Source organism: Micromys minutus (genome assembly GCF_963924665.1).
Source record: "Micromys minutus genome assembly, chromosome: 29".
In the NCBI taxonomy this organism is placed as follows: domain Eukaryota; kingdom Metazoa; phylum Chordata; class Mammalia; order Rodentia; family Muridae; genus Micromys; species Micromys minutus.
The window spans coordinates 15,262,980-15,285,442 of record NC_137964.1 but is presented as its reverse complement, the minus strand read 5'-3'; the positions used below and the strand labels follow the sequence as shown (position 1 = coordinate 15,285,442).

The 22,463-nt window shown below is 47.2% G+C and overlaps 1 protein-coding gene across 1 annotated transcript in view; it reads left to right on the top strand.

Moving 5' to 3' along the window:
* The first annotated feature begins 5,539 nt into the window (after positions 1–5,539).
* GTF2IRD2B (GTF2I repeat domain containing 2B) overlaps positions 5,540–22,463 on the top strand; it is a 32,591-nt gene continuing 15,667 nt past the window's right edge. The window contains exons 1-8 of the mRNA XM_080941267.1: positions 5,540–5,720; positions 12,341–12,441; positions 13,458–13,596; positions 15,668–15,781; positions 17,123–17,306; positions 17,699–17,727; positions 20,301–20,355; positions 20,975–21,018. Of these exons, the coding sequence (XP_080797393.1) occupies positions 12,346–12,441; positions 13,458–13,596; positions 15,668–15,781; positions 17,123–17,306; positions 17,699–17,727; positions 20,301–20,355; positions 20,975–21,018 (661 nt within the window). The 5' untranslated portion in view covers positions 5,540–5,720; positions 12,341–12,345. The remainder of the gene's footprint in view (positions 5,721–12,340; positions 12,442–13,457; positions 13,597–15,667; positions 15,782–17,122; positions 17,307–17,698; positions 17,728–20,300; positions 20,356–20,974; positions 21,019–22,463) is intronic.

The window sequence follows — 22,463 nt, the reverse complement described above, 5'->3', positions numbered from 1 at the left end:
CAGTGAGGGGCTGGGGGCGTGGCTCAGTATGTGACTCAGGTTATCCACAAGCCTGAGTACTGCCAGGAAAAAGTAAGTCAACCTCCCTTAGCCATGTGTGGGGGCGCTCACCTGCCATGCCAGCACTCAGGAGGAGCAGGGATTTCAGTGGCAGCCTGTGGCAGTCTGACACTCTACCTCACAAAAGAAAAGTTCTATAGCCCTAGATGGATTCCTCAACAGTCCAAACCATTTTACATTTAGAAGACAGTCAAAAAGCCAGAGGGCACGGCCATGCGCACTTTCAATCCCACCATCCCAAAGGCAGAGGAAAACAGATCTCTGTGAGTTTGAGGCCAGCCTGGACTATTTAGCTAGTTCCAGGCCAGTCAGACTGACACAGTGAAACCCAAGTTCAAAAGAAAAGAGTAGCCAAAAGAAAGAAGTCTTCTTTGGTGTAAGACTGGGAATAAGGAGTTGGACATGGTGGCACATACCTGTGATCTCAGCACTCAGTAGGCATGCGCCCGTGAATATAGCTTGCCTGGTCTACACAGTGGGTTCAAGACCTGCCCCGGCTACGTGTACACAGTGAGACCTTATCTCAAAGAAGGAAAAGAAAGTGGACCGGAGTGACGTCTCACCCATCAAGAGTGCTTGCTGCTCTGGCACATCGGGTGGCTCAGAACCACCTAAGAACTCCAGCTTCAGGGAATATGACAGACTTCTCGTGTCCAGGGGCCCTCTAACACGTGTGGAATTCACTCGTGCAGACATGCACGCATACTAATAAATAAAAGTTAAAGAAAAAAAAAATCTTCAAAAATTGCAACGGAGAGGACGGCTACAATATGAAACCTCGCCACTAGGTGGCGCTGCTTGCACATCAATTTGGTTCCTGTTGTGACAAGGGGCACATCAGGAGGGTTCTGAATGAGATTTACAATTACAATCAGAAGCAGGGAGTGTGGCCCAGTGGTAATGTGCTCACCTGACGTATGCAAGTTCTTGAATTCTATCCATAGCCTCACAAAGGTACAAGTTTGTGGTTTCTTAGAAACAGAGTCTAATGTAGCTCTGGCTGGTATTGAACTTGCTATGTTGCTGGAACTCCTGATCTTCCTGCCAGAATCCTGGGTGCCAGAATTACAGGCAAGCACTACCAAATCCAGTCTCAACTCTAAAACATAATAATATGTTTCAGTTATGTACTTGTTTAAGATGGGGTTTAATGTACATTACAGTGTAAGTGCAGAAGTTAGAAAACATCTTTAGGGAGTCATTTCTCTCCCTCCACACCATATAGGTTCCAAGGATGGGCTCAAGAATTTCAGTCTGAGGCATTTCAAGCTGATACAACCACTCTGGAAATCAGTCTGGTTCCTCAGAAACTTGGACATATTACTACCTGAAGACCCAGCTATACTACTCCTGGGCATATACCCAAAAGATGCTCTAACATATAACAGAGACACATACTTCTCTATATTTATAGCAGCCTTATTTATAATACCCAGAAGCTGGAAAGAACCCAGATGTCCTTCAACAGAGGAGTGGATACAGAAAATGTGGTACATTTACACAATGAAGTACTACTCAGCTATTAAAAACAATGACTACATGAAATTCTTAAGCAAATGGATGAATCTAGAAAATATCATCCTGAGCAAGGTAACCTAATCACACAAACACACACACACACATACACACACACACACACACACACACACACACACACACACACGGTATGCACTCACTGATAAGTGGATATTAGCCCAAAAGCTCGGATTACCCAAGATACAATTCACAGACCACATGAAACTCAAGAATAAGGATGCTTCAATCCTTCTTAAAAGGGGGAACAAAATATTCTCAGGAGGAAATACAGAGACAAGGTTTGGAGCAGAGACTGAAGCAAAGGCGGTCCAGACTGCCCTACCTGGGGATCCAGTCCATATTCAGCCACCAAACCCAGACAATATTGCTGATGCCAAGAAGTACATGCTGACAGGAGCCTGATACAGCTGTGTCCTGAGAGGCTCTGCCAGAGAATGACAAATATAGTGGTGGATGCTCGCAGCCAACCATTGAATTGAGAACAGGGTCCTTAACTGAGGAGTTAGGAAAAGAATTGAAGGAGTTAAAGGGGTTTGCAACCCCATAAGAACAATATCAACCAACCAGAGCTCCCGGGAACTAAACCACAATCCAAAGAGTACACATGGACAGACCCATGGCTCCAGCTGCACATGTAGCAGCTTGTTGGGAATCAATGGGAGGAAAAGTCCTTGGTCCTGCCAAGGCTTAATGCCCCAGTGTAGGGGAATGTCAGGGTGGAGAGGTGGAAGGGGTGGATGGGTGTGTGAACACCCTTATAGAAGCAGGGGGCGGGGAGTGAGATAGAGGGGTTGGAGGGGAATCTGGGAAAGGAGATAATATTTGAAATGTAAATAAAACATATCCAATAAAAAATACTTTTAAAAAAATTCCAGGCTGAAAAGACAAGTGCCTTCATCCTCTGGGCCATCACCACCCCACAATTAAAAACTGTTAATAGACTTTTTTCTTTTTGAAACAAGATCTGACTGTGTGGCCCTGACTTGCCTGACCTCACTATTTCAAGCAGGTTGGTGTAGAACTAACTCAGTGTTCACCTATCTTTGCCTCTGAAGTGCTGGGATTGAGGGTGTGGGCCACCACATGAGGCCAGAAGGCTCTCTCAGAGTTATTGTCTATCACAAACATAAGCTCGGTGTTTGGAATAATACTTAGAATACATGACTAAGCTGAGCATGGTGGCACAAGCCTGAGTTCTCAGCCCTTGAGAGGTAGAGGCAGGAGGTTCACGGTCATCATAGTGAGCTTGAGGTTAGCCTGGGCTACATGAGACCTCAAAATCAAACAGGGCAAGGGAAAAAGGAAATCAGTAGATCCTATGACGAGGTTCCAGCTGCTGCGTCCGTATGTTCTAATTTGTATCCAAGGCTCCCTGCTCTGTTCTCTGTTCCTTCCTCACAAAATTGACTTTGCTATTCATAACATTTACTTCCGTGAACATTTAAAAGTCATCTTGTCAAGTAGCATTAATGAAATCCCACTGGGTTTTATTGTTTGAGCTTGCGTTAAATCCCCGAGTTAACTGAGAGACGCTAACTACTGTAAATGGCATTTCCACCTTGAGCGCTGCTGCTCACGAAGGCAGTGTTCGCCAGTGTCGCCGAGGCCTGAGTGGACCCTACACTCTGCCTCTTGCTAAACACTATCCGTCTCTCTTACTTTAGCCTTTCAAGATTTATTTATTTTATATAAGCACACTGTAGCTGTCTTCAAACACCAGAAGAGGGCATCAGATCCCATTACAGATGGTTGTGAGCCACCATGTGGTTGCTGGGATTTGAACTCAGGACCTCTGGAAGAGCAGTCAGTGCTCTTAACCGCTGAGCCATCTCTCCAGCCTGATACTTATGCTGGCCTTGAACTCAGAGATCTTCTGCCTCTGCCTCCCGGGTAGTGTTTTATTTTAGGAGGTGTGTGCTTGTGTGCACTTGTGCACATGTAGTCCATATGGTAGCACTCACTTGTGTTGTGTGTGTCAGCTTCCTTCCTCTGTCCTCCACCTTTTCCTTTTTGTTTTCAAGATGGGGTTTCTCAGTATAGCCCTGGCTGTCCTGGAACTTGCTTTAAAGACTAGGCTAGCTCCAGTTCAAGAGATCCACCTTCCTCTGCCTCTCCAGTGCTAGGATAAAAGGTGTGTACCACCACCTGGATATTTAACAAATTAGGATATATTTACTCAGATACTGTACCCTAAGTCTTTAATCCCAGTACTCAGAAGGCAGTTGGATCTCTGTGACTTGGAGGACAGCCTGGTCTACATTTCGAGTTCCCAGACAGCTAGGATTAAGTAGAGACCTTGTCTCAAAAAAAGGGAGAGGGAGGGGAAGAAAGGAAGGAAAACTCAACCAGTTATTATGGTCCATGGTGTCCTCCCCAAAAGCCCATCAACTGAAAACTTGAACCCTAGCTGATTACTTTATTTGGAGTGCTCTGGAAATTTCAGGAGGTAGCACCTAGCTGAAGGAAGTGGATCACGGACAATGCAGTCCTAGGTCTGCCTATATTTTCTCTATCCCTTCCTCTTTCCCTGTTCTTTTTTTTCCTTTTCCTTTCTCTCCACCCCCCCCCCCCACCACACCTTCCTCTGCTTTCTGACTGTCAGGAAATGAAGCAGGTCCTCCAGCACATGCTATTATCCCACGGAATCTGACCATGTCCCTTGAGGTGGGGGAGAAGACATGGGATAGGTTGGCCATGTTGTCCTCCTGAGGCTCATCACCTCCCAAGTGGAGATTTCAAAACAGGCAGACGCTACAAGTTTAGAGGAATGCTCTAGACATGGAATGTTTGGGGCTTTGCTGTTATTGTTTTTGAGACAGGGTTTCTCTGTGTAGCCCTGGCTGTCATAGAAACTTGTTCTGTAGATCATGCTGGCCTTGGAACTCAGATCTACCTACCTTTGCCTCCAGTGTGCTGGAATTAATGGCCTGTACCACCACCCAACACGGAAATGTTTTTTAATCGCCCTGAAACTAGGTAAGTGAAGGACTGAGGGCAGGCAGCAAAGACATTTGAGACAGAAAGTAGGAAATGTCACAGTAACCTGAGAGTGGGGAGGAAAGGACATTAAGTGGGAGCCAGAACAGCCACCAAGCACTGTGTCCTGCTTGACACAGACGCTGGGAATCTGTGGTCTTCTGAAAGCACACTACCAGCTCTTAACAGCTGAGCTTCTTCTCCAACCCCCTTTCAAGGAAATTTTAAAGCAAAGAAACTGAAACCCTCATAAAGTGGGACTGGAGAGATGGCTCAGCTGTTAAGAACACTTGCTGCCTTTGCAAGGGACACAAGATCAGTTTTCGGCATCCATACCAACTCCGGGTTCAGGGGATATCGTGACCTCTTCTGGCCTTCCCGTGGTGTATGTACACTGGCTGACAAATATTTAAAGCAGACCATGCCTTAGGAATAGTTCCCAAGGCACGCATCCAAAGCAAATACATCGTAACAAAATTTTGAAGGAAACGCAACGTCCTAAAAGATAGGTGGTGTTGCGCCAGATACCTGAGGTGTCCTCTTGCCTCCACATGCACACACCCGTGCACAACCAAGTTTTTAAACAGATATACTGAGGCTGGAGAGATGGCTCAGTGGGTAAGAGCACTGGCTGCTCTTCCAGAGGTCATGAGTTCAATTCCCAGCAACAGTATGGAGGCTCACAACTATCTGTAATGAGATCAGATGCCCTCTTCTGGTGTGTCTGAAGACAGCTAGTGTACTCATATACATAAACTAAACATATAAATCTTTTGAAAAGATATGCCTATCAAGAAAAGGCCATGCACATTCAGGGGAGGCGTGAAGACACGTGCACGCCACGCATCCCAGCTGGCGGCCTCGCGGAAGCCATGCTGAAGCGCACCGGAAGTGGCCGTCCCCACTTGGGGGTGCTTCGGACACGCGCGGGAAGCCGACCTTCCAGGAAGCAAAGATTAAAAAAAAAGGGGGAGAGAAAATTAATAAAAACGGAAATAAGAAAGGGAACGTAGAGAAGCCAGTGGAAGGGAGGCGCCCTCTGCCCACGCTGCCTCGTCCCCCGTGCTTCGGTCGTCTGCCCGGGGCCGCTGCGCACGCGCATCCCAGGCTTCAGACCCCCGGTGCGGCCCGCACGGCAGGGCCTTCAGGTGCGTATTCCGCCGCCGCTTCCCTCACAACTTCCGCTTTCGGAAGTTCCCCGGGGCAGAGACAACTCTCGGGGCGCGTGGCGGAACCTTCAGGAGCCCGATTGCTAGCTCCGAATCCCATTTTTCGCACCGCGAGCAGGCCCTGAAGAGTGGGGGTTGGGTGGGGAAAGACGCGCCGTTAGGCGACCTTTGCACGCAAGGCGCGCACGAAAATCTCTCTTTTGGTTGGTGGTGACGGGAGCAAGGAGGCGGGGAAAACTAAGCCTCGTGCGTGCCGAGATCACACGCCCCCTGACGTACCTGCGCTGTGTTTAGAAACACTTGATTGGTTAGGGAAAGAGGCGGGGCCATCTCGGTTGCCTAGTAACGATGCTCTGGCTCCACCTTAGGTGTATTTCCTTGCTAGTTGTCTCCAGGATTATGGGAAGCATCTGGTTTTTGTGGCGGCCAGGGACTTAGGTCTATAAAGAAAGGGGAGGAAAGAGCCAAGTTTCCAAAATGTGGCATGTGTCTGGTCTGCTTGAGAATACAAGGTAGCCTATGGCCATAACACCTAGTACAACAATCGAAAACCAAAATTTTTAAATTTACTTTAAAAGGTTTAAAAAACAAAATAATGGTTATTAAACCTGAAAAAAAGCGTATAAAAGTTTAGTAATTTTAAAGTGTACAGTAAATTTTTAAAATTTAAGTTATACTTTAATAATTTATTTAACCCATTACATCCAAAACATTATTCCACCTTGTTCATTCAGCATAAAGAACCAGAAATAAGCCTGCAGCAGTGGCACACACCTTCAGATGGATCTAAGTTCAAGCCGATATATAGCAAGTTCCAGGCCTGCTGGGGCTGTACAGTGAGACCTTGTCACTAAATAGATGATAGCAGCTTTACTGAGATACAGGAAAACTTGCCCTTTGAAATATAATGCAAGTCAGAATTCCCTCCAAAGTAAAAATGAAAACAGAATAAAATAACAAAACATAATTCCAGGTTAGTGTGGTTACTCAAACATGTCAGCCCAGCACTTGGAGATACTGAAGCAGGAAGATTTCATAGGGTTACAGGCTTAAAGTATGTAGCCCAGTAGATACTCCTTTAAAAGGAAAGGAAAGAAAGGAAGAAAAGAAAATGCAGAGGAGGATGTCAAGAGACAGCAGTTAAGAGCTTGTACTGCAAGCTGGACATGGTGTGGTAAACCAGTCAGATCTCTGAGTTTGAGGCCAGCCTGGTCTACAGAGCAAGTTCCAGCACAGCCAGGGCTACACAGAGAAAACCTGCCTCAAAAAAACTTTTTTTTAAAATCATGTACTGCTCTTCCAGAGAACCAAGGTTCAATTCCTACCACCTGTTTGGAAACTCACAACCACCGCCACCACCCATAAATCCAGTTCCAAGGCATCCAGTACCCTTCCCAGCCTCCTCTGTCATGGTGCACACACAGGCTTGCAGGCAAAACACTCCTACACACACACACACACACACACTTTAACTGAGAAATGGGGGAGTCTACAGAGCACCCCAGCACTACCCACGGGTATCCTAGCTGCTCCTGTGGATGCCTGGGCTCTTTAGTGCTTTAATAACAGTGAAGTTTAGATTGTCCTTTGAGGTCTCACAGACCTGCCAGCTCTCAACTGAGCATTACAGCCGCAAAAGGACATCTTGTGGATACATTTGAGTTGGCTTCCTTGTGAGAGAAATAACAGAGGTACTGGATGTTTTCATACAGGTGCCTATAACTATTTGTCCAAAGAATCTGGTGCATTGGTTGTTTCCAAACGGTTTTGTTTTGTCGTGTGCACTGTGATGTCACTTGTCACACAGGCAAGATAGAGACATCCTGATGGTGGCCAACAGCCCAGATGTGCTGTCTGTCACCAAGAGTTCCAGGTTTTCACATGTTTCGTACTCAGTTCAGAGTAGCAGCTGCCTGTGCTTTGAAGACTGAGGAGATCTGCCAGTGTGCAACATGAAGCAAAAATCAGTACTGAAGGGCTGGAGAGATGGCTCAGTGGTTAGAGCACCGACTGCTCTTCCAAAGGTCCTGAGTTCAACTCCCAGCAACCACATGGTGTCTCACAGCCATCTGTAAGGGGGTCCGATGCCCTCTTCTGGTGTGTCTGAAGACAAACAGTGTACTCACATAAAATAAATAAATTCTTTTTAAAAAGGTCAATACCTAAGAATGTGAGCCCATCCGTTCCAGGGAGCTGACTGTACAAACGTCTTCAGTATGTTCTGTAATTCTGCCTGTCACAGTCCTGGGTTCTCCTTTGATCCTTGTAGCTGCTTTCAAACGTGGTCAATAAGACCTCTCCGTTTATAAAATAAGTAAATAAATAAATGGAGGAGCTGAAGAGTTGGCCCAGCAGTTAAGAGTTCTTGCTACACGTGCAGAGGGCCAAAGCATAATTCCAAGAACCCATATCAAGGAATTCACAGATCCAAGCGGTGCGAAGCTTTTTTTCTGGCCTACACAGGCACCTGAGCATGACACACACGCATGCGCACACACAACTATGCACATATAACTAAATAATCTTTTTAAAGCAGAAGACTAAATAAAGAATGTTTTGTCTGTTGCGGATAACACCGCTGTGTTTATTTCTGTGCATTGGGTGTGGGTATTTATTTTTGGATTCTTGTGGGTGTTTACTAAAGACTAGAATTTCTGGGTCAAGCTTTGTGGGTGTTCTCTTTTTATAAGTGTTTGTTTATACTTGGGATTGAGCCCAGAGTCACCGAGCTAGAGCAGCAGACTTATGTTCTGTATTTTATATAGACTCGTTTATTTATTTACTTGGGTTTTTCAGGACAGGGTTTCTCTGTGTAACAGGCCTGGCTGTCCTGGGGCCTGCACTGTAGACCAGGCTGGCCTCAGACTCGCAGAGATCCACCTGCTTCTGCCTCCTAAGTGCTTGAGATGAAAGATGTGTGTCAGTATCGCCTGGCTATGATTTATTTATTTTTATGTGTCTATGATTTATTTATTTTTATGTGTTCTGCCTGCCTATATGTCCTTGTACCCTGTTCGTGCAGTGCCAAGAGAGGCCAGAAGAGGGCACCTAATCTCCTGGAACTAGGTCCAGATGGTTGTGAGTTGCCATGTGGGTTCTAAGAACTGAAACTGGATAAACTGAACCTTACAAGAGCAATAGGTGCTCATAACCACGGAGCCATGGCTCCAGCCCCCAACGTATTAATGTTATTCTGGGACAAGATCTCCCTAAGGTGTTCATCTTGTCCCATCTCAGCCTCTAGAATTGATGGGAGTCCAAGGTTAGACCACCATGCATAAATTATTTCTTTTCAAGACAGGCTTGGTATGTAGCCCAGGCTGGCCTTGCTGACCATCTCCCTTCATGCTAAGATTATATATGGTTGACTGTCATGCCCAGCTTTCTCAAAAAAAAAATTTTTTTTTTGACAAGGTGCTACAAAGACGACACAGTGGGGTAAAGCTGATTGCCGCTAAGCCTGGTGATCCAAATTGGATTAGACACCTGGGACCACTTGGTATAAAGACAGGCCTGAGTCCCTCTGTCTTGTTACACTTCTCCTACCTGAAGTGCTCAGAGTACACCGTTTATTGTCACACACGGGCTTTTGTTTGGTTGGGTCTTTGTTGTTTTCAGAGACAGTTTCTCTGCGACGCTCTGGCTGTCCTGGAACCTGTAGATCAGGCTGGCATCTCTGCCTCCTCCAGGGTGCTGGGACTGGAGGCATGGGTCACCTCGCCACCCCACCCCCACCCCCCACCCCCCTGGGCTCATCACACCTGGTTTTAGCTGGAGACGTGGTAGATCAGAGGGCCAAAGGGCTTTGTTCCAGCTCCAAGAATGTTACGTAGTGGTCACAGATACAAGGCCCATACAGAGGTGACAGGAAGTGACTACTAAAAGGCAGTGAGGGTTGCCCAAAGGGTTTGTCTTCTTGACCAGAGACCACAAAATGACCTGCTGGCTTCCAGCTATACGTGCAGCACCTTAGGCGAGCTGCAGTCCCCGAGGATTCTTGGCCTCCCTGGGCCCTGCCATTGCGGAAGGCATCCAGAGGCAGACGGGAGGTGGGATCACATATCAGGCATTCTGCATAACAGAGATTTACATTACAGTTCATAACAGTGGCAAAATCACAGTTGTGTATTTGCAACGAAATGATGTTGTGGTTGGGGGAAATCACCACAGAATGAGGAACCGTATTAAAGGGTCTCGGCATTAGGAAGGTGGGGAACACCGAGCTAAACTGAAGGGTGGATATGTGTTCTAGTAAAACTCTGTTTTATTTTGACGTTTTTTTTTTTTTTTGAGACAGAGTCTCATTGTAGCCCAGGCTAGACCTGAACTCTGTAATCTCCTATGACTTTGTCTTCTGGTCCCCTGCTTCCCCTTCCTCAGTGCTGGGATTCCAAGAGTTGCACTGCCTGCTTTTGTTTGTTTGTTTGTTTTCCATGTTGAGGATGGAATCCAGACTCCAAGCACGCTAGCTAAGAGTGCGCTAGCAACTGAGCCACAGCCCACCCCTATAATTTTCGGTAAAGGAAAAGTTAATAACTATATAAAATTTGTCATCTACTTAAATGTTGCTGGTCCTTTACATATGGGTACAGAAGGCCATGGGAGATGCTATTCTGTGGGTTCACTTATAACCTGATGTGGTTAGTTTCACTGGGTTTGGTGGTACCCGTCTTTAATCCCAGCCCTCAGCAAGCTGAGGCAGGAGGATTGTGAATTCGAGACTAATTTGGGCTATAGCATAATGAGACATTTTCTCAAAAGCAATAATAAATATAGTCATGGGGCTGGAGAGATGGCTCAGTGGGTGGAGTTCTTGCTGTTCTTGGCGAGGACCTGAATTCTATTCCTAGCATCTGTATCAGACGGTCCAGATCCACCTGTAACTCATGCTTCAGGGAACCTGAGATCCTCCTCTGGCCTTTGGGGCACGCACATTTACACACACATACACGCACTTTTTTTTAAAAAAAAGAAAGTTGGCAGCCAGATGTGGTGTCACCTGCCTGACATCCCAACACTTGAGAGGTAGAGACAGAAGGAGCAGGAATTCAACTTATGTAGCAAGTTCAAGGACAGTCTGAGCTACATGAGACCTTGTCTGGAGAGATGGGGGGGAAAAATCTCCAAAGAGCTACCCTCTGCCTTCCATGCATGCACTCTGGTGTCTGTGCTTACACACAAACACACAGGGTAAACGATTGCATTTTATTACAAAGCAGTTTGAAGAATCTTACTGGTTTACTTATTTATTTAATGTAGTGCTCTGCTGCATGTACACCAGTGTGCCAGAAGAGGGCGCCAGATCCCGTTACAGGGGTGCTTGTGAGCCACCATGTAGCTTCTGGGAATTGAACTCAAGACCTCTAGCAAGAGCAACCAATGAGTTCTTAACCCCTGAGCCATCTCACCAGCCCCAATAGAAACAGTATCAAGAAGGGAAAGTTTCAGCCAGGCAATGAGGGTGCACGTCTTCAGCATTAGGAGGCAGGAGGCAGGATGATCTCTGAGTTCGAGGCCAGCCTGGTCTACAGAGTTAGTTTCAGTACAGACAGGGCTACACAGAGAAAGAAACCCTGTCTTGAAAACCAAACCAAAGAAAGGAAGGAGGGGAGAGAGGGAGGGACTGAGGGAGGGACAGAGGGACGGAAGAACAGAGGGACGGAGGAAGGGAGAAGGAAGGAAGGAGGATTTCCCTGCCTCCTGTGTTGTTACATACAGTATACAAGTAGCGCATAATAACATTCAGTATACAAGTAGAGCATAATAAACAAGGCACCATTGATTATTTATTCCTGCTTGATGCAGAATTGATGCCAACCAGTAATCCCTCCATATCAGCCCCTCTCACGCTGCCTGACATTGCTTTCTTGTGGAAGGCCAAAGTTTTCAGGTGAGCATGGTGGCGTGTGTCTTATTTTCTCAGCAGTTGGAAAATGGAGGAAGTGGGGGAGTCAGAAATTCAAAGTCATCCTTGGATACATAGTTCCATGTCAGTGTGGTGGGCTGAGAAGACCCTTTTGCAAAATATAAATAATATAATAAGTGTCCAGGTGTGGCAGCACATTCTTTAACCCCAACACTTAGGAAGCAGAAGTGGGTGGATCTTTATTTTAAGGCCTTCTTGCTTGGTCTACAGATTGAGTTCCAGGTCAGCCAGGAACTATAGTATGAGACCCTGTCTTTTAAGAAAATGATGTAACACTCTTCTCTGAAGAGCTTCCTGGTCAACCATGATGGGAGCAACCTGACCCACACATTCCTGCCTCCACATACCTTGCATGCACCTTAAATCTCTTAGGCAGTAAATGTGTGCTTTTTAAGAAGTCAGGAAGAAGCATCCTCACAATGGCGTTCCACGGAACTGTGGGAGCTGCAGGTTGGGTAGAGTCTGGGGACCGTACAAGGACTACCTCATGCCTTCAGTGTCCTGAGGACGTCTTATCTTCCCAAGGCTTCTGGCATCTCCATCCTGAACCAGTCTGTGCACCTGCCCTTTTAATCACAGACAGACCCTCCATTCACACCCACAGAGCTGTCGTCACGTGATCACAAGAACGCTGAGTGTCCCCATCGTTCACTTCCTTCTTTCTCCTGTACAGAAACAATGGCCCAAGTAGCAGTGTCCACCCAGCCCATTGGTGATGAGTCCTCAGACTGCAGGATGGTGGTGACGTTCCTCATGTCTGCCCTGGAGTCCATGGTGAGACTCTGTGTCACTTCTCTGAGGGTGTCCTTCAGTGCCATGTGGTGGTAGATAAAGAGGGTTAGGAGTTCAAGGTCACTGAGAGCATAAGTAAGGGTTGTTTGGATGTTCTTATGTGTATTTAGTGGATGTGATATGTGCGTGCCATAGAATGCTCCGGGAGATTAGAGGACCACTTTTGGGAAGCTGGTGTGCTCTTGCAGTCACACGGGTCCTGGGGATCGAACCCAGGTCATCTACTGGGACATGTGAGACCATCCTCTTCACCCCCCTAAAAAAGAAGAAAGCTAGAAATCTCTGCTCTAAAATCCACGGAATGGGAATGGATCCATTGCTGCATCTAACAAGCACTTATGAGGGGTCTCCTCTATCCAGGTCCCTCTAGACACTGGGGCACAACACACGACACATGAGGGCAAATCAGGCCCTCTCCAAGGTCTTCCATCCGGTGTCTGTGTTTCTGTAGTAAACATAATAACCACGAAGTAGGGCCAGGAAGATAGATCAGCAAGTAGATACAGCTTGATACCAACCGTGACTAAGTTCAAGTCCCAGGACCCACAGAGTACAAGGAGAGCGCTCGCACTTGTAAGTTGTTCTCTGGCTTTCCCATGAGTACTGTATGCACACACGCACACATGCGTGCACACACATACATACACAGTCTAGTGATTACTCACAATAATAAAATAAAAAGAATAAGGAGGATATTTAAGGGAGAGTAGGTGACTAGTTTGGGGGACTGACATAAAGTCTCTTAGTCGATGCCCCCCTTTTGCCTAGTTCTTAAAGAGAGATTCTCATCCAGCCCACAATGTTCTTAAATGTGATACGTAGCAGAGGCTTTGGTCCCCCTGCGTCCACCTCCGGAGCAGGGGGATCACAGTCAGGAGCCATCTTTTTCGTCCTTGAGTTCTCCTTCTTTCCCTCCAGTGGGGATCCTAAGCCATCCTAACCAGCTCCAGGCCTGCATGTGTAGAACCCACCCTTGTCATTTTGTGTTTCCATTTCAGTGTAAAGAGCTGGCCAAGTCCAAGGCTGAGGTGGCCTGCATCGCTGTGTATGAGACAGACGTGTACGTGGTGGGGACAGAGCGAGGCTGTGCCTTTGTCAACGCCAGACAGGATCTCCAGAAAGACTTTGCACAGCACTGTAGGTGGCCAGTGTTGTACCCTGTCGTTGTCCCATCCCTGGTGCTGTCTGTCTGTGTCTGTCTGATTAGTTAGTTCTTATATCAGGGATTGAATTTAGCACCTCACACATGCTAGGCAAATACTCCATCTCTGAACTGTATCCCCACTTTTGTTCTCATATTTCATTTTATAATTATTTTTTGATACAGGGTCTCACTAAGATTTGCTGTGTAGACCAATTTGGCCTTAAGCTCACAAAGATCTTCCTGCCCCTGCCTCCTAAGTGCTGGGCTTAAAGGTGTACACTACCATGCCTGACTCTAATTATACTGATTTTATCTTCAGACACACCAGAAGAAGGTATCCGCTCCCATTACAGGTGGTTGTGAGCCACCATGTGGTTGCTGAGATTTGAACTCAGGACCTCTGGAAGAATAGCCATTACTCTTAACCGCTAAGCCATCTCTCTTGCCCTGATGATATTTTTTTAAAGGAAGATTTACTTTCATTTTTATTTGTGTGTGTGTTTGCACATGTGAGTGCAGATGCCAAGAGTCCAGAAGAAGAATCAGGTCCCCTGGGGCTGGACACACAGTCAGTTGAGAACTGTATGATGTAGGTGCTCAGAACTGGGAGAGCAATTTATGCTGTTAATTATCCATGCACTGGTTTCTTTCTTTTTCTTTTTTTAAAAATTTTATGTGAGTACATTGTCCCTGTCTTCAGACACACAAGATGAGGGCATTGGATTCTGTTACAGATGGTTGTGAGCCACCATGTGGTGGCTGGGATTTGAACTCAGGACCTTTGGTAAAGCAGTCAGTGCTCTTAACCTCTGAGCCATCTCTCCAGCCCCATGCACTGGTTTCTCTGTTGAACTAATGTATTAGTTACGCTATTGGTACCTAACGTTAACAACTTAAGGGAGGAAGTTTGGGTTCTGGGGAGATGACAATGTTTGGGAATGTGGGGAGACTCAGAGCACCCTGTGGGTGTAGCTCCAGGGAGAGCCAACACTCCTGGCTTACACAGGCACTCACTTTATAGACTTCCACACATACTGCGCATAAACACAAACCCGTGCGTACACAGAGTTAAAAATAATAAATCTTAAAAAGTGTGTTCTGCTTCGTGGTTTCACTGGGCCTCAGCACTGCTCGCGGCCTGCGGTGAGGCAGGGGCAGGTGGGAGGGGAGGAAGCGGGCAGAGAATCACAAGTGGAATGGGAGCTGATGGCGCCTTCGGAGGCCAGCCAGTGACCTGCTTCCTCCAACAAGACCCCATTCACAGCTTTTCTGAATGTCACAGATCAGGGCCACCATGGGGACCAAAGGTTCAATATTCCTGACACGCCTTTTTCTTAAAGATTGTATTTGTTTGGTTCATTTGGGGATTTGTGTTGTTGTTTGATTGCTTGTTTTGGGGAACAGAGTTTCTCTGTGTAGCCCAGGCTGTCCTGAAACTCACCCTCTAGACCAGGCTGGTCTCGAACTCACAGAACTCTCGAGCACTGGGGTCACACGTGTGAGTCCTTACCTTGGCATACGGGCAGCTGTAGCTTTATTTCGAGGGGATCATCATGCTTGACCCTGTTCGTATGATCTTGCTGTTCTCTCATGGATAAAGAGATGTTCAGTGGTTAGGGGCTTGCTGTGCCTACAGAGGACCACGGTTTGGCTCCTAGCACCCACATTGGGTAGCTAAGAACTGCTGGTAACTCCAGGACCAAGCGATCTGATGTCCTCTCTGGCCTCCAAGGGCACCCCTCGCCACACATACACATACTACATAAGTGTGGCATGCAGGCACACACATGCACATAAATGTAAATCTTTAAACAGCAAACCTCTGCTTGAGGGGTTAGGGACACGGCTCAGTCGGTAGAGTGCTTACCTAAGCATATGTGAAGCCCTGGCTTCCACCCATTGACAAAGACAAACCAAAATGCCCTTTTTATTGTTTTACATAAAGTGTGGGTTTACATTTGTCCCCCTTTTCCCTCCTTCTCCTCTCATTACAAGAAATACAGACGAGGGTGGGCAGAAAGTATGTTCGCTCTGATCCATGCTCATCCTGTGTTTGGTTTGTAGGCCAGGGGGAAGGGCCTGAAGAGAAGCCACTGTGTCTGGAAAATGGGGCAGCCTGCCCTGGAGAAATCCAGCTGCTCAGGAGAGCCGTGCAGGACCATTTCTGCCTTTGTTACCGTGAGTCCCTGTGGAGCACAGTCACCTCCATGTGTGTGAGTGTGTGTGTGTGTGTGTGTGTGTGTGGAGAGAGAGAGAGAGAGAGAGAGAGAGAGAGAGAGATGTGTATGTGGTGTGCGATGTAATATGTATTGTATGCATATGAGATGTGATGTGTGTGTGTGTGTGTGTGTGTGTGTGTGTGTGAAGGAGAGTGGTATGTGTGTATGTGGTGTGTGTGTATGTATGAAATGTGATGTTTGTGTGTGTGTACATGTGCATGTGCTGTGTGTGAGTGTGTGTATGTGTTTGACATGGTATGTGATATATGTATATGAGATGTGATGTGTGTGTGTGTGAGAGAGAGAGTATGTAGTATGTATGTGTGTAGTGTGTGATGTAATATGTGGTATGGGTATGTATGAGATGTGTGTGTGTGCCTATGTGTGTGAGTGTGTGTGTATGTGTTAGTGTGTGAGTGAGGTATACATGTGATTCCAGTACATATGGAGGTCACAGAACAACTTGTAGGAAGTTGTTTTTCTCTTCCCATTGAAGTTCAAGTGATTGATTAAAGTCAGGTCAGCATGCTCACACAGTTCTGTGTGTGTGTGTGTGTGTGTGTGTGTATGTGTGTGTACTGGATATGTATGTATGTATACATACATAGTATGAATACTATATATATTGAATGTTTATGTACTTTATCTCTCTGTGTATGTCTGTGTGTCTGTGTGTCTGATTATGACTTACAGGCTATGATCTATTTATCCCAGCAATGACTGTCTCCTGACAGAAGGCTCAAGGGTCTAGTAGTTGTTTAGACCACAGGGCTGGATGTCTTAGCTAGTCTTCAGTCTACACTGGAATCTCAAAGAAGTAGGTTCTAGTATCACTGAAGGAATGCCCCAGCAGCAGGATAGATGAACTTGCCAGTGAGAGCAAGGGCAAGCAAAAGCTTCCTTTGTCCTTGCCCTTTTATGTGGGCCACTACCTGAAGCTGTGTCTGAGGTTTAGGCTGGGTCTTCATCTCACCTCAAACGATCCAGTCAAGGCAATCCTTCACAGATGTACACAGCTGCTTGGGTAAGCGTCAGTTTCTCATACAGTCATTGGCAGTCCGTGTCAGCCATCACGAGAAGGACAGAGCCATCATGGCAGGGTAGACACAGCAGTGGGCAAAGAAGGGGTGGCACCAGGAGCAGGAAGCTGGCTAGTCACATCGAGGCCACTCAGGAAGGAGAGAGAGAGCATACTTCATGGATGTTCAAGCTACGTGTCCCTGTGTCTGCTACACAAGATGACGCTGGCTGACTGGAAGTCCTGAGAGTACCCTTCACCACCTCTTACTTCCTGTTCTAGGTAAAGCATTGGGGACAACAGCCATGATCCCTGTGCCCTATGAGCAGATGCTGCAGGACGAGGCAGCTGTGGTGGTTCAGGGCCTCCCGGAAGGCTTGGCCTTCCAGCACCCTGACAACTACAGCCTTGCGACACTCAAGTGGATCCTGGAGAACAGAGCCGGGATCTCATTCGTCATCAAGAGGTAATCGCTCGTAGCCTCACAGCTCTGTTAGAGATAAGTTGGCTTGAGCCAAGTATGGCAACACAGGCCTACAATCCCAGTACCGGGAGTCTGAGGCAGGAGAATCACGGAAAGTTTGAGGCAAGTTATAGTGAGTTCAAGGACAGCCTGGGATAGATACCAAAATCCTGTCTTAAAAAAAAGGGGGGTGGGGGGAGAAAGAAAGAAAGAGAGAAGAGGAAAGGGAATTATCCTGGTCTGGGGCCACAGCCAAGGTGGCTGAAGTAGATCACTCACCTGGCATACACCAAGCCCTGGGTTGCCCGGCATTGCAAGAAAATCAGAGTGTTGTTCACTGTGTATGACTGCTCTGCTTGTGTTTTTGTTGTGTAATGGTGTTGGTTTTCTTGCAGACCTTTCCTAGCTGCAGAGAACCAGCTGGGTAAGTAGTGGGTCCTAATCCTCAGCAGCTACCACCAAAGCCATTCTCCTATCATCATGATGATGCACATTTTAGTACACTCTGCCATTTTACTGCATCCGTGAGACAACCTGAACTGTGGGTGGTGGTGGCTTGATAGTGGATCTCTTACCTATAGGATTGCCCAGTGAGGGGCTGAGGGTGTGTGTTCAATAGTACACACAGTCCCCCGGTGAGGGGCTGGGGGCGTGGCTCAGAGGTAGATCCCCTGCCTAGAATCCCCCAGTGAGGGGCTGGGGGCGTGGCTCAGTGGTAGAGCCCCTGCCTAGAATCCCCCAGGGAGGGGCTAGGGAATGGCTTAGTGGTAGAGCAGTTGCCTAGAATCCCCCAGTGAGGGGCTGGGGGCGTGACTCAGTGGTAGAGCCCCTGCCTAGAATCTTTCAGTTACTGGCTCTGGGTGTGCTTTCAAGGGAGGGAGAATACTTGCATATCATTGTACTGGACGCTGGGTTCTCTCATCAGCACTACAAAGGAGGAGGGGAGGGAACAAACATCCATGGCACTGTGACACTAAAGGGCTAGGCAGAAGTCCTGAACAGGAAGAGACAGCAGTCAGAGACTCTTCACAGCCCAGGCTGGGGAGATCCTGTAATGACAGCCACCGGGTCCTCCAGAGGCATGTGTGGGGCATGTGTGGATGTAGGGAGTCAAATGGCATCTGCGAGTACCAGCCCTGGCTTTGAGGGTTCTAAGTTCAATCCTGTGTCTCTGAAATTCAGGATGAGAATAAGGAATAGTTTTGCTTAGGAAAAAGCCAGGGAAACGGTGGGCTCTTAGGATGTCAGAATCGTCCCCAAAGTTGGCACAAGGCTAGAAAAGCTGGTTTAGAAAACTCCACAGCCGTACGGCCGTCAGCATAGGCAGAATCTTACTGGAACTCACTGCTGTAGAACCAGCTACCTAACAAAACCTTGTCTCAAAAAAGTTAATAAATCCAATGGAAGAACTGGGGAGATGCTCCAGCAGCTCATGATTCTTGCAGAAGTCCGGGGCTCAGTTCCAGCATCCCTGCCCACAGCTGCTCACAGCTGCCCACAGCTGCCCACAGCTGCTCACAGCTGCTCACAGCTGCCTGTTATTCCAGTCCCACGGGATCTATGCCTGCTTCTGGCTTTCAAGGGCCCCAGGCATCCATGAGATACTCATACAGTTAAGCACTGACATGTACACATAAAAAGTTAAAATAAACCAATAAACTTTATTTTTAAAGTCCAAAGAAAAATCTATTCTTTGATGATCGAATGACAGGTGACCAGATGTCTCTCATCCCAGAATAATTCCTATTTTCTTACCAAACGCCAGTCACACACAGCAGCAGCCGCTTAGTCTGTGATGATAGTGCTCCGGTATTCCTCAGCCTGTGTGGGATGTCCGCTCTGGAACACCGATGTCCCCTGATGTCAGATCCCTTCTCTGCAGTGGAAAACACAGAGGAGTTTCGAGTGACGCCTGAGCTCACTCTATGCCTTAATCCAACAACAGGCCAGACTGGTAAATGTTAGACTGGCCAACATGGTGGCCAAAGGCTGTCATTCCAGTGCTGGGAGGCTGAGGCAGGAGAGTAACAGGTTTGAGGCCTGCCTGAGCCATAGAATGAGTTCCAGGCCAGCCTAAGCTACGATGAGATAACATTGCAAACAAACTAAAAGGGCTGAGGGGACAGCGCAACGGTAGAGCACTTGCCCAGTTTATGCAAGGCCCTGCCCCCGTTCGATTCTCAGCACCAAAATACAACTTAAAAATAAGAAATTAGGAAACGAAAAAGTCATAGCCCAAATAAAGAATTACGTTTTAAAAACAAGAAGGAGCCCCAGCAGTGGTGGTGCACACCTTTTAATCCCAGCGCTCGGGAGGCAGAGGCAGGAGGATCTCTGAATTCAAGACAGCCTGGTCTACAGAGTGAGTTCCAGGACAGTCAGGGCAACGCAGAGAAACCCTGTCTTGAAAAAAGAAGGAGAAAAGAAATCGCTGTATTGCGGAGGCAGGAGGATCCGGAGTCGACTGCCATCCACAGCTACCTAGTGTATTTTAGGCCTGAAGTACCACCTTACAAAACAGAACCCAAAAGGTAATATTCCATAGTGTTTACAGAATAATGACACAGGAAGCCTCCACATGTCCAGGACATTGGACGCCTGTTTGTTTGAGAGTCTCCTTGGCCTGTGCTGGGAGACCTGAGGGCCAGCTACCCACCAGTCCTCCCTGTTTCCATGAAGAAGCACACTGGCCACTTTAATGACTCTCAGGTGACTCAGCTGGTGAGCGGCCAGGCCGGTGTCCTCACCTACTTTCCAGGCACTGCCTGCCCACTTCCAGGGTAGCCCACTTCCAGGGTAGCCCACTTCCAGGGTAGCCCACCAGCTGCGGTAATAAGCTGGTTTTGACTAGCCTCGTCCCCGACTAGCATTTCCGGGATAGCCTTGAGTTGAGAATTCTTTTTCCCTATGTTTGCTTTCAAATGACCTGTTCTTGAACGGGAGTTCCGTTCCACGGTGCTGACAGAGACTGACCTGTACCTTTTTGTTCTTGCACAGGCTGTCTTGGGATGGTGACAGATGCCGAGAGGCTGGCAGTACCACCAAATAACAGGTAAGAAAAAGGAATAAGTAAATTAGTAATGAATAAAGGCATAGTATGAATAAAAATAAACCAGGGATCATAAACCTTCTGATCTCAGGGTAGAGAGGGGAGGCAAGGGACAGGAGTTCAGGGTAATCCTTGGTTACATGGGGAGTGTGAGGCCAGCCCACATGAGACCTTGTGTCAGAAAGAAGGAAGGGGGATGGCTAATGAGGGTTAGAGAAATGACTCAGCATTTAAGACCCATCGCTGCTCTTCCAGAATATTCCAGTATGGTTCCCAACACCCATGTCAGACAGTTTACAACTACCTGTAACTGAGCTTTAGGGGACCCGGCACCCTCTGTAACCTCCATAGGCACCAGCTGCACACACGGGATCCATGCAGCAAGATACTTGACACATTACAACGTATTTATTTATTTAATAGTTTTTGGATTTTGTTTTGTTTTGTTTTGCACAGGGTTTCTCTGTGTAGCCCTGGCTGTCCTGGAACTCACTCTGTAGACCAGGCTGGGGGGAACTCAGAGATCTGCCTGCCTCTGCCTCCCCAGTGCTGGGACGATAGCCAATGTGTCATCAGGACTGGCTTCGCCCTATTCTTGACCTGGGTTCCCTTCTCCTTGCAGCTTTGGTCCCGTCAGTGTGAAAACTGAACCCATGGAAGATTCTGGTAGGTACACTGATGTTTTGACAATTATTTCACAGGCTGTCCTCGGACTGACGCGCTTATAAAAATTACTGCTCCGTATTTAACTGTAACTAGGATCTTATTTGTGGATTGCTATGTGAGAACTGCTTATCTGAAACGCTTGGTCCTGGCCATTGAGATTGCTCAGCAGGTAAAGACACTGGCCTAATGACCTGAGTTCAAGCCCCAGGATCTGCATGCTGGAAGAAGGGAACCAACTCCCACAAGCTGCCCTCCAAGGCGTGTGTATACATACGCATACATCACACACCGAAAAATAAATGATAGGGGTGCAGGAAAGACGGTTAAGCCATGAAGAGTTTGGTTTGGTTCCCAGCACCCACATGATGGCGCACAACCATATGGAACTCCAGTTCCAGGGAGTCAGGGCACCACTTGAAATAAAATAAATCCAAAAAAAAAAAAAAGTAGGTAGAATAAAGTTTGACTCCAAAAGTATTTTCAGTTTTGAAATTTGTCAGATTTGGTTGTAGTTTTTTTTTTTTTTGTTTGTTTGTTTGTTTGTTTGTTTTTTTTGTTTTTTTTTTTTTTTGTTTTTCCGGGGCAGAATCTGGCTGTACAGCACAGGTTTAAAATGTGAGACTACAGGGGCTGGAGGGATGACTCAGTGGTTAAGAGCACTGGCTGCTCTTCCAGAGGTCCTGAGTTCAATTTCCCCATACCTATACGGTGGTTCATAGTGTCTCTCTTTTGGTGTGCAAACATCTACATGCATGAAAAAACACCACCTATGTAATATGTGTGTGTGTGTGTGTGTGTGTGTGTGTGTGTGTGTGCGGACTACTCATATATATATGAGATTACATGTGTGAGCCACCACAGACAGTCTTTGTGTGTCCATTGTGTGTGCATGCACAGGTGTGGACACCATTGTGTGTACTGAGGCCAGAATAAGGCAGTGGGTGGCTTCTGTCACTCCAGCCTTCCCTGGATACAGGGTCTCTCCCAAAACTTGAGAATCATGTTTCCAAGTCTAGATTGGAAGCCTACAAGACCCAGCAATCCTCCTGCCTCTGTTCCAATTGGAGCTGGGATTACAAGTGTGTGTGGGAAACCTGGCCCACTTTGTGGGTGCTGGGACATGAACTTAGTCCTCATGACAGCATAGCACACCCTCTTAGCCACCTGCCCGTATCTGCGGCCCCCATAAAGCTCTGGGGTGTTTGGTTTTTAAATCCTCTGGCCATCCAAGATACAAACCTAAGACAGCTGAGACTGGAGAAGCACCTGTCACTAGCATTAACCAGGCAAGAGTTGAGGTTGAAAGCCACCATGTTGGGACTGAGATGCACACTCCACGGCTCAGTTCTGCTCAGCTGTGATACCTGGTTCATTTTCTCCTCTTGGCTTTGCTTCTCCAGAGCTAACTCTCCAGGTTGGTCTTGCATGATCCCCACAGGACCATT